The sequence below is a fragment of the Drosophila suzukii genome, chromosome 3, assembly GCF_043229965.1.
Source record: "Drosophila suzukii chromosome 3, CBGP_Dsuzu_IsoJpt1.0, whole genome shotgun sequence".
Classification (NCBI taxonomy): domain Eukaryota; kingdom Metazoa; phylum Arthropoda; class Insecta; order Diptera; family Drosophilidae; genus Drosophila; species Drosophila suzukii.
The window spans coordinates 7,057,879-7,070,668 of record NC_092082.1 but is presented as its reverse complement, the minus strand read 5'-3'; the positions used below and the strand labels follow the sequence as shown (position 1 = coordinate 7,070,668).

At 40.7% G+C, this 12,790-nt stretch overlaps 1 protein-coding gene and 1 long non-coding RNA gene across 2 annotated transcripts; one reads left to right on the top strand and one right to left on the bottom strand.

Annotated features, from left to right (window-relative positions):
* Positions 1-684: 684 nt before the first annotated feature.
* LOC139352912 (uncharacterized) lies at positions 685-2,093 on the bottom strand. Its single transcript, XR_011603955.1, has 3 exons — positions 1,968-2,093; positions 1,847-1,911; positions 685-1,221 (listed from the first exon to the last, which is right to left on the bottom strand). It is a non-coding gene; the product is annotated as an uncharacterized lncRNA (long non-coding RNA).
* Positions 1,585-7,762, top strand: LOC108012701 (phospholipid-transporting ATPase ABCA3). The gene is made up of 11 exons (XM_036816185.3): positions 1,585-1,886; positions 1,948-2,434; positions 2,490-3,704; positions 3,958-4,596; positions 4,711-5,539; positions 5,642-5,908; positions 5,967-6,255; positions 6,321-6,630; positions 6,694-7,019; positions 7,085-7,150; positions 7,352-7,762. Exons 1-11 carry the CDS (start codon positions 1,675-1,677, stop codon positions 7,548-7,550), a joined length of 4,839 nt encoding a protein of 1,612 aa, XP_036672080.3. The 5' UTR covers positions 1,585-1,674; the 3' UTR covers positions 7,551-7,762.
* The last annotated feature ends 5,028 nt before the right edge of the window (positions 7,763-12,790 follow it).

Sequence of the window (12,790 nt, the reverse complement as noted above, 5' to 3'; positions counted from 1 at the left end):
AACTTAACGGCACGACAACCTTAGTCAAAAGCTCAGGCATAAAATCAATTACATTGACAAATGAGCAGCTGACAAGCCGGGGGAATGGGTGATGGGGACTGGGTGGTGGAGCCTGCGGAGGGAGCATGTGTCAAAGCGTCCCAAAAGCGCCGTTTGCCCCGAGGCCAATGGATGCTACGCGGTCTAACCAGGTGAGTGTGCACAGTGTGCTGAGTACATATGTATACACTATAAAATTCAGTAACTGAATATTCCATTTTTATAATCATAAAAAAAATTCATAATGAAATTCTCAAAGGCTTAAAAACGTTTTCAAATCGTATATATAAGTACGTTTTAACAAACAAGGGGTCATCTTTTAAACTCTAAATAAAACGTAGCATACTCATAGACGTCTTTTTAGGTAGACAAAATATTTCTATGAACATTTTTTTCAGACGGACCAGAACTTTTTTTCAACTCAATTAACTACATACATTGTATCACCGACCAATAATTTATACAAAATAAATATTCATTTTGTCACTCAGCCATAAACAAAAAAGTAAACATGCTTAAGGTGATCACAACATTGTATCGTCAGTGATTGCCGCGACAAATACTATTAATATTAATAATTAAAACCCCACGCTTATAGAGCTTCCTGTCTCAGCAAGTTTGATGCCAATGAGACCCACTGTATTACATTGGAGTCGCAGTCTCCATCTCCATGCTAAACGAGAAATCCGGAGTTTCGGGGAACGTGTTCGCCAGTCCCCCTATCGCTATGCAGAACCGAACCTACACCCATCCCATTCTCGACCCATGAATTATGTGACTTATTAAAACGTCATTCGAGCTGACAAGTTGCCTTTGCCACTGTCGTTTGTCCACATGGCCTCAGATTACCTGGTACCTCCGTGGACCCCCGATTCCTTGGATGAGCAGGAAACTTCTAATTGTTATATACTGTCCATCCGTCTTGGCCACGTCGATTGCCGGAATATGTGTGTGTGCAGTGAGGTGGGCCTTTGTTTATGCCCCTCTGTATCCCAGTTATCAATGGGCTGCCAGCCTTCCCAGGCTCATCAATTTGCATTTATAATTTTCAGACTGATTGACTTTCGGGGTTTCGCCTCTGCTGCTGTTTGCACAAAATGGATAACCCTGTGATGATGACAGGACAGGCTGCAATCGAAGGAGCTTGCTTTGGAAGTGACGCAGTAATCCTATTTGTAGAAGCTAACAAGATGGAAGAATGATAAAGTGATTATTTTTATAAGCCAGCAAGACTTTTGGGTAGAAGTATTTAAATCCGTAGATACTACTATCGACTAAAAATTTAAAAAACGACCTTATAAATACCAAAAACGCAGACCAGAATTTAGATAGTGTAAGAGAGTCCTATAATCATAATATAAATGGGGTTGGGCACACTAGAATACAAATTAAAAGAAAATAACGTCAAACTAACCTTATATAAAAACATACAATAATCAATGTAATATTAAATTATAGCATGTCATTCGGAAGATGTGTTACTTTGTGAAAATTAATTTATATATGGATTTGAATTAAAAACCCTCCCACTTAGGCGAAAACAAAACAAAGTAGCTTAGAGTTTATTGCTTTATACACATACAGTTTTTAAAATAGATAAAATTGCCTATGCCTTGCCCACAAAACTAAATTAGTATGGCTGCTCCGAACTGCTTTGTAAAATTTTTGCTGCTGGTGTGGAAAAACTTTTCAATGCTACCCGGTCGAAAATGCTACATGATAAGCCTCTTCATTTTCTTTGTCCTCCTGCCTATATTATGTATGTGTCTTAGGCTTATTCCGGACTTAAGGACTCAATCAGCCATACCTGGACCAATTCCCACAGTTGCGCTTCTTAACAATTTTCCGTGAGTCTTCTAATGTTCCTTTTTCCTAAGATAAAATTTAAAACTTTTTAAATATCAATAGGGAAAACATTTATTACTCACCTAAAACTCAATTACTCAGGACGTTTATGGGTGAACTAAAAATAAATAAAACCACAGCCTTCAAAAGTCCGGAAAAACTCCATGAAGCGTTGGTCGGTTTCCCTTATGACAACAGTAGTGTGATTGGTATTGAATTTAACGGCAGCTGGACTGAATGGCCAGATAAGTTATCTTTCGCTCTTCGTGCTCCAATACGATCTGTGTTGGATGTTAATGACATGTTCTTGATGGCAGGATCTCCATTGTATTTAACCTCATTTTTAAGCGTTCAGCAGGCATTGAGCCAAGCGCACATAATGCACAAGTGCAAGCAATTGAACAAGTGTCAGGGGAATATGACGTTTCCAGAATTTAAGGATCTTCCCACGCCACCAATTTATGGAACAGAGTACTCAATTGCCTTGCGTGCTGTGGCCCAACTTCTGATTCAAATCATAATATTTTTCGTGGTCATCAGTTTGACAAAGGTATCGAAGCTGTGTAAGCCTTATCATCCAGATTTTCTCATATTATCCGTTACAGTCTATTGTCGAAGAAAAGGAGCTCCAGCTCAAGGAGACACTGAACCTATTGGGAGTTGGTTCCAGTTTGCAGTGGCTGGCATGGTACGTCCAGAGCTTCATAGTGCTTTTGTTTGGATCGGCGTTCATAACGCTCTTCTGGAAAATCGTCCTGCCGAAGGCGGACTCATCTTTTGTACCCAATACCCATTGGTCGGTAATCCTGTTCATACTGCTCATCCTCAGCCACTGTATGATCTGCTTTAGCTTCCTGATGAGCAGCCTTATAAGCACCACCCGTCACATCTCCCTTATCACTATCCTTTCCTTGTTCGCCACTGAAATTCCCCTTTGGGTCCTGTTATCCAATAGTTCTAAGGAGGCAGTGAGCGCATTCTGCAGCCTTTTCATTTTGTCCGGTTTGGGTTTATTGAAAGCATCATTGAGTTCTTGGGAGGCCTATGGCGTGGGCCTTCAGTGGGGTAATTTCTTCAAGCACTCGTGGCCAGGCGACACGATCTGCATGGGATATATCCTGCTATTTATGCTTCTGGCCAGTCTTCTGTCCGTCCTTATCTGTCTGTATGTGGAAAAGATCCGGCCAGGTCCTTATGGGGTATCTCGACCCTGGCATTTCCTCTGCACATGCTGCTGTCCCGCCGAAAATCTCGTGCCCTATAAGCGGCTCTTCTACAGGATGTTCGGAATGTATGCAACGTCTCCAGATGTCGAACGTCCCGATCTTAAGCTCATCGAGGCAGATCCGGAGGGTAAGAAAGCTGGCGTTCAGATCAGAGGTCTCAGCAAGACCTTTGGCAAGAGGGAGGCAGTGAAACCTCTGAGTTTTGACATTTTCGAGGACCAGATCACGGTGCTAATGGGTCACAATGGAGCGGGCAAGACGACGCTGATCAGCATGCTGGCTGGATTTATTTCACCCACTTCAGGGACTGCTCTGGTAAATGGCTATGACATCCGAAGGGAGCGGAGCAAGGCCCGCAGATGCATTGGTCTGTGTCCGCAGCACAATTCCCTTTTCAAGCACTTGAGCCCGACCAACCACATCTGGTTCTTCAGCCGGCTTCGGGGAGTCAAAGGCGCGGATGTCAAGGCGGAGGTGGAGAAGTATCTGGAGAAGCTCAACCTTCAGCACAGGAGGAAGACGGCAGCCCGGAATCTCTCCGGCGGAACCCAGCGAAGGCTGAGCGTCGCCTGTTCGCTTTGCGGAGGCGTCAAGGTATTGTAATCGTTAATAATGCAGTTATTATATAAAAACCTCTTCAAAAACTCACATATTTTACTAATTAATTTTGAAATTTTTCTGTTCAGACAACATTTTAATATGATTGAAGCTTAAGTGGCTTCAGCACTGACTTTTTATTAATTTTTATGACATTTAAGAGTTTTCATATACATACTTTGTTATAAAATATTTATTTCGTATAACCATCTATGTTCTACAAAAGCTAACAATTTTTTTTCTTCTTCAGGTGCTCATCTGCGACGAACCCAGTACCGGATTGGATCCCGGCGCCCGGCGGGAGCTGTGGAAACTCATTCTAGAGGCCAAGGAGGGCTGCACCATCCTGTTGACCACCCACCATTTGGACGAAGGGGAGGTCCTGGGCGATCGCATTGTGATCATTAGCGATGGTCGACTGCGTTGCATTGGATCGCTGCAGTTCCTCAAGAAAATGGTGGATGCCACGTGCCTCCTCACCTGTGAAACCAGAAAACGATGTGAAGTGGATAAGCTGTCGGCTTTAATAGCCCGTCATGTGGGTGAAATCAGGCCGTTCAGTATCAAAGGTCGAGATGTTTGCTACAAGCTGCCGCTCAGCAAGTCGAAGTCATTTTCCGCTTTGTTCCGGGACTTGGAGAACCAGATGAAAGAGTTGGGTGTTCGGGGATTCGGCATGAGCTCCGTGAGTCTGGAGGAGATTTTCATGACATTCGGGGCGGAGGACTTTGACTCTCGGAAGACTGGAGGTGCTGAGAAAAAAGACGATGAGGACGACGACGACGATATTGAGGGCGAGGATGAGGATCAGGAGGAAAATGAGCGCAACTGTGGAAGGCACTGGATGGCGATGATGGTCAAGAAGTGCCTGTCTCTCTATGACAATAAGGTAATGAGGGGTAAGACTACTTTATATTTATAAACTAAGGAAGTATTTATATAAGATATACTCGTTGATTGACTTCAAAATTGATATATTTTTAAATCCCCATACTGTATCAAGGTATACTTTCTGCTGCTTTGGTCGCTTCCTATTATTTACTACTTGACGACGCTTTTGAAGGATAGGAATCCGGAGGATTTTGGCAGACTGTACGTGAATGAGGCCGACTACGGAGGCGACCAGGCTACCATTTTGGTGTCCGAACATATAAACAAATCATATGTGGGAATACGACCCTCGAATCATATAGCGAGTTTGATCGGGAAAAACATCAAATTGAAGGTGATATCGGAACCAATTGAGGACTACATGGAGAGAGCCTCGAAGACGAATGAGGGACTGAGAGAGATTACCTTTATGCCAATGGCAGTCGGCATAGAGACCAAAATTATCGGATGGGTCGGTCCCAGACATTATATTCATGCGGCGCCTATGACCGTTAGTCTTATATACAATCTCATGGCCTTTGAACACCTGGGACCAGATATCACCATAGAGGTAACAAGCGTGCCATTTAAGAAGCGCCTCAAAACCGATTTAATATCCGTCGACACTTCATCAATACCTATATACGTCCTATGCTACGTGATCATTGCAATGATCCTATTCGCGAGCGCGATTATCCAGGAGAGAGTGTCGCATATGAAGATGCAGCAGGAGGTGTCGGGTCTAGGCATGATCACATACTGGCTGAGTCACCTCCTCTTCGACATGGTGATCTTTCTGATCCTGGCACTGGCCCTGTTGCTTCCACTTTATAAATATGCACCATGGGATAAGCTGTTATTCGTGCTCTTTTTCACCGGACTGGCGGGGCTGATATTCACATACTTCTTGACACTGGCGATTTCGGCCACGTTTCTAGCAATATCTTTGATCCTTCTGGCGGGTAAGGCCCGATACATAAACTTTCGCTAGATTGCACGCAAGCATATATATACATAATATATACATTTACCTAACCTAACCTTCTGATCCTTTCATTTTTCAGCTTACATAGCAATATTCGCCCTTATAATACTTGGAGGACTGGCGCTGAAATTTAATCTATTATATATAATAATTTATATTGCTAACCTGCATCCTATGATAGCTGGTTATTCTTGCCTAGGTAAATGCTTTCAATATGACCATCTATGCGAGTCCTTCAATGCAGCATCGTCAACGCCAGAACCTAAGGATCCAAAAGCAGCAGCCAGGCATAATATGAATTGTGTCAATCCCTTCAGTCTCTATCTTCCGCGATGTGTGTGCGAACGTAAGTCTTAAAAATAATTAAAGCCCTAGTGAAACTTAGTAAAATAACCTATTCCCAGATCCAATAATCTGGCCTGAGATTATTGTCATGCTTGTTGGGGCTATTATTTTCTGGATTTTAATAATGTTCCTGGAGTACGGCAGCTGTTTGTGGTACAGATGCAAAGGCTGTTGCACTCGGAAGTCGAATAATTTAAGTGACGATTCCAAAGTTGCTAGGGAGGCTGAAAAAATAAAGATTATGGATGCTGAGCAAATAGAAAGTAGAGCACTCGTTGTAAGTGAGGTATCAAAAAAATATTGCTGCGGTCCTCTAGCCGTCAATAATATTTCCTTTGCTGTTAAACCGTAAGTACTACCATTTGTTCTTGGGGAATCTCTTGGGATCCTTATTTATTTTCTATAATATTCAGTTACTATTGTGTGGGGTTACTGGGGCCCAATGGCGCCGGAAAGACCAGTACGTTCAAAATGATTGTAGGCGAACATTCGATAGACAGAGGTAATATATATATCTCGGGCTATAGCATGAAAATGAAGCGTAATAAGGCGATGAAGGAACTCGGCTACTGTCCTCAGTTTGACTCGTCCTTTGAATTTCTCACTGGTCGCCAGTTGTTGAAATTCTATCTTCTGTTGCGAGGCACTGAAACCAAGAAGTTGAAGGAAAGATCGGAACAATTGGCCTATCAATTCGGATTTTCCAAGCACTTGGATAAGAAGGTTAAGTTACAAGAAACACTATTTGTACTGAAAAATGCTTAAAGTATTTTTATATTTCTCCAGATTAAGTACTATAGTGGTGGAACCAAGCGGAAAATCAACGCCGCGGTTGCCTGTAGGGCAAAATCGCTCATTTGTTTGGACGAGCCCAGTGCCGGAGTGGATCCTGCCTCACGACGTCATGTTTGGACCATCATCAACGAGACGGCCAACAAGGGCAAGGCCGTGTTGCTCACCTCCCACAACATGGACGAGATAAATGCCCTATGCACGAAAAGCGTTATCCTGGTGGATGGCAGTATCTACGCCATGGGATCGACCCAGCACGTTAAAAACAAAATTGCCAAGGGAATGCTGCTCAAGCTAATTGTAAATGAAGAGACCGAGGCGTGAGTACTAAGCTCTTTCAAAGTATTTTTGAATTTGTTTAACTTTATGGGAACTTTTCCTTCAGAATGGCACAGGCACTCGCAAAGATTGAGGATGATATAAGGAGAGCTTACCCCAACGCAAGAACTAAGTAAGTATAAGTTCGAGATACAGCCAATTTGGTATGGACCTCTTTAGAACTGAAAATAAGGTTCTTCTACATTTATGTCTGACCAAAAAGTCTGAACAATGTAGAGAATATTTGCAAATTGGATATCAAATCCATTCATCCATAAGGCTAATTCATCGAATCATATAACAAATTAATTTCTCTTCTTTCGTTCCGTTTTAGAGAAAAGTATGAGTTCAGTGGGAGGCTTACATTTCAAATCCCCGAAGAAGACAGCAGCTGGTCGCAGATTTTTAATTATGTCGAAACCAATCGAAATGCCTGGCAGCTGGCAGACTATTCAATAACGCAGCCAACTTTGGAAGATGTCTTCGAGGAGATTGCCGAAGAGAGGAAAGAAAGGAAAATAGGCTTTAGATAGGTACTAAAGTCCTGCAAAGGTAGCCTGATGTGGAAATCAAGCCTACAATAAAACCCATTTGACTTGGGTACTTTGAGTTTACCGGTAAAAGGGTAACGTTTTACCCAAACTCCAATTACCCAGTTATTTTGGGATATAAGTAACTGAGTTAACCAATTGTAATGTTTAATTTATTTGTATGTACCATTATAATAAATAATTTGGACGGTCTCACAAATTCCAAAATTATATAATAATATATTAATATTTGATTTGTTATGTATTTAGCAATTCGACTTGCCTAATTAACAAGCTCAACTTTTTTGTTAAGCTCGATTTTCCTACACATGTTTCAATTACACTACCTATCTCATTTGAGGCGACAAATGTAACACATCATAAAACAAAATTCACCGCACTTTCACTCTGCCATTCCAAGCGCCCGATTTCGTGTTCATTCATTCTGTGGCGGCATTATGTTTTGGCTTTTGCCGAGGGTGCGGGATGCTGCTGAATGCATTAATTAAATTTAATTAAAATGTGTCAACTGAGCGTGTCCTAACAAATTCGCCTCACATTTGAATTAAGCCCCCACGACCCGTTTTAGCCCCGTTTCCAAGTGAAATGCGGCAACGGGAACGTTGTCAACAGTAACAAAATGGCTCATTAAAAACTTTTATGTTGATGAGATGGCGAAGGCTGTAAAAACTTGGCCAAGAAGTGTGGCCAAGGCAAATATATCCCTGTGTACGTGGGTGTACGTATGTGCGTTTAGTTAATTAGCGGCGTAATAATGCAGATACACACTCACTTTATCCAGGTTATTGAAGCTCACCTGCCGAGATGGCACGCACATGCCATTTGGTCTCATCTTTTTTGGCTATATTTTCATAAACTGTTGCTTCTACATTACACCCTTAAGGCCTAAGCCTTATAGAGGTATTCTTGCTCCTTGATGTGGTGGTGAATGTGCCATAAGCAGTTACTTTTCACACCTGTGTTTGTTCAAAGAGAAAAGTCACAGTTTTTTGGATACTGTGATATACTGCTGTGAGATTGAAAATTGTAATAAAATTAATATTTAATTAATAAGAGTTTTCAAAGATTTATAGATGTTAAGAAATAAGAAAGATCCCAATTTGTGCCATAATCGAAAGGTCTTTGTAGAGGAACTTAAGGGGAGGCTGAAAAAAGACATTATAGATTTGCTTCTTTCATAGCATTTTTATGAGTATTATCAAAATTATATATTAAGGACAGTTAATATCAATTATTTTAGTAATTAAATCTATTAGTAAAAATATGTTGAATATTTTTGACTGTGCACATTAAATACAAGGCCCGTTATACTCTTGATATTGATAGTTTATAAGAAATATCATTCCACTATAGCTAATTGTAATGGCACTCAAATAGTGACTTAGTGTGAGCCCAATCAACGTTAAGAAGGTGGTTATTTAAACGTGACTTCCGCATCCCTATCACACAGGCTGTTGCACACTTTCTCCCCTTTCTCCCCACATCCGATATCCCTTTCACCCCGTAACCCCAATTGCCACAGGATCCCCCGCAGCAGCCCGTCCCTCGGATAAACCTGCAGCGGCACAAAAACACCCGTGGGTGTCGTTAATTGAAATTATTATACTTGTCTGTGGTATCATAAATGCGACTCGTTAAATTTGTATGTATGACACTCCATAGTCGGGGCGTGCATAATGCGTGAGTGGATATGTGAGGGCTATACATATATATCCGAGATATATGCAGCCTCATATCCTGCTCATTTCGCTCGTCCCCAAAGTCGGGGGTCTGTGGAGTGTCTCTTATTTGCATGGCGTCGTCATCGCTTCAGCGACAAAATGGAAATTTGTTGCCGCATTGCTCATGGCATTGCCACGCCCCCTTAGCGCCCATTCCGACCCCCAGTTCCCATCCCCATCCCCAGGCACCCACATCAAGGCCCCCTTTTGGGCCGTCGCTGCTGTTTTAATGTGTCAAGTGTTTTATTTGCGCGTGTTACCTACTTTGATTTTATTTGCTCGCTCGCCAGGGAAACGGCACTGGGAAAAATATATTTTTTTTTAAATAAAAAAAATGTGGGGGAAAATGCCTTGAGAACTACGTATAACATTGTTCTGTTACATCGATTTTCCCAGGACTAAAAAATACTTTAGGATTAGGGCTAAAGTGTTAGTAAAAAAAATTTTAAGTTAACTTTTAAGATAATAACTAACATATTAATTACCATTAAACATAATAAGACATACGATAAAATGTTGTATAAAATGTGTACCATTAAAATAAAGGAATACTCTTTTATGTGAAGGAAAATCGAATATTTTTGAATATCATTTTTGGCTTTTTAAGAATATGTTATGATAATATTTTTTTTTTTTCTGAGTGCTGTTGTAGACCTTCTGTCTCCCAAAAAAAAGTCCTCCCACCGCCCTATATAACTTCCCAGGAGTATGGGTGAAAAGATGGATGCTGGGGCATTCCACTCGTGTATACCTCACTTGCTTTTATGTTTAATTCATGCGCAAATTGTCGCGGAAATCTGACGTCAAGTGTATTAAACGCCATGCTCTGCTTTTGATTTATGGACCCAGTTGGTGCCAGTGCCATTTTGGGAACCGGGATGGCGACTGGGATGAGGATGAAGGGTGTTTGCAGCGGTGCTGGCCGTCAATTCCAATAGCGAAATGAAATTGTTGCTAATTTATGAGCAAGTAAGCCATGGCCTGTTCCAGACCCTGTCGCGGTCCAAAAATTCTTTGGATGCTTAATGAGCTGCGACAGTTGCGATGATTTAAAATTCCGCGCTTAAAGTTAAACTGGCAAAGGGATTAAGCGAATGGCAAGCTATAAATTGTAGATCAATGGGTGGATAATTATGGCCCATTGAATATAGCAGGCCTAGCTCTAGAAAGTTTAAATTTATTGAACTGAAACAACAATAAAACAGGTAGGTAGAACTCAGAAATAAATCACATACTATAGATTAAATTTGAGTCATTTTGTAAGTATACGATACTTTCGGTAATCATTATTTATTTTTATTTATTTATTACTAAAGTATTTATTAATTACCTTTTTAAATGTAATTTAAACTAGGACGTATTCCTATACTTTGATGATCAAAGGCCATTTTAATCATGTATCCTGGTTTTGTAAGTCATGTTCAAACAAACTTTTTGGAATCATAGAATATTTGTATTACGATACTACAATAAGGACATTCAGTTTCGCATTAAAATATTATTATCTACATTTCTGCCGTCTTGATTCTTCACATCACATTATACATGTGATACAAGAGCCCTATCAAATGAGTCCAATCTCCTGACCATTACGGCACCCATTTATCACCTTCATGTGGTCAATCATCCAAGGAAGGATACTTAAAGTGCCCATTTAATATCAATTAACGCGACAATTTGGGCGAACACACCCCAAACACGACAGACTCTAATTATGCAACTGGCCAAACAAGCCGCTGAAGAATCTCGTAGATTGAAATCTAGTGTGCAACCGATAGAGGAAAGTGTGGCTATTGCCCAGGGCTTTCATGTTAATGAAACTATAATTATGTGCCAATTATAAATGGATCAATCAAGAGAGGGAATATGCAAGAACTAAGGCGAAGTACTGACGCAAATTCTTCTTTATTTTTTGATGTTGAGAAGTTCTTTGGATCCTGTGTAAAAGTGAATGTTAAAATTCTTTTTTGACCGATGAAATCGACACAAATCAGGGTTGGGGACTCACATTTCATTTGTACACTTAGGGTTTCAAGGGTTTTTTATCTGTTGGAAATCAATCAATATCTAGCGAATTAATTGACGATCCTGCCACTTTGTCTTCCTTGTCTGCATATCAAGTTGCTGTCGCCGCAACTCGACGCTTTCGAATGCCATGGATGGCTGCCAAGATGCTGGATCCCAGATAACTGGTTGGAGTCGGGGTCTTAGCCAGAGTCATCTGGGGCCATCCCATACCAACCCATCCCAACCCAGCCAGGTGGGCTCGAGATCGATGCCAAGTCAGGAAGCCAAAGCGCAAGCCAGCAGCGGAAATCACTCGGGAATCGGTGGAAGAGGAGCTGTGATGCCAACTAAGCTATAGCTAACTATTTATATATAAGCATATCACACATTAATTGATCCCGCTTAAATATATAAAAGTTCACAAAAAAAATTAAATACAAAAGAACTTATAATAAAAACAAAATAATATGCTTAAGCATATACAATATATTTTTAAATTTAGGATATAAAATAAAAATAAATAAAATACTTATACCCGCTTTCTTAGGCCAACAGCACTGCAGCGAAGACTGATCATTATGCAAGACCCGCCGAGAAGAGCTTCTTCTGGTGCCTCTACTTGTTGTTGTCTTCTCTCGCTGATTACGTAATCGCTGGTAGAGTCGACTGGTGTAGACCGTTTTAATTGCCGCAAATTAAACTATCATTAAAATATGTAGAAAATCTCGTGGAAAGTCCCCCATTCCCCCAAAGTTTCCTTCCGCCCCGTCACAGCAATATCAATTTCGCATTACATATTACATCACAGCCCAGTGAGCCACAACAAAATGAAAAAAAAGGAAAATATATATATGAAAAAAGAAAAATGGAAAATTGATTAAAAGCCATTAACATGTTCTTTATCACTCAACACATATGGTGCACCAAAGCTGCCCAGGAAGACCTCTCCTATGGCAGGGGCTCCATGTGGGATTGGGTGTAGGCCGAAGTTGTTATGGAGTCCACTGCTCAGCCTGCGGTTAAATTAAAGCTCTGGGTCCCAATAACCAATCGGGTACCACCTTTATCATAGGGAGGAGTCGTCCAGTTGGGTGCTCAAATTTTATGACCATGCGTTGATGGGTAGTTTCGATGGGCAGGATGTTGACAGTCACCAGATGTACATAAATATATTCAAGACGATTAAGATGCGTAAAGGTGTACCTAACAAAAATTTATAGAATACTTTGAATTTTTTAGGAAGCATTAAATTATTTAAAATATTTTTTATAAAAACTGGATGGGTATAAATGTTAATAAGTAAAAGCTAAATATATGCCTTGTTAAATTCAACTGATTTTACCTTTAAATACCAAAAGCTTATTAAATGATGGGTTCTAATTTTATTTCCAATTTTATATAGAACAGTCCTTTTGCTGTTTACCTAACCCAGATTCATCTGCCACCGATAAAAATCTCCGGGAAAAGTTTACCCAACCGAAACCGAACTTGGCC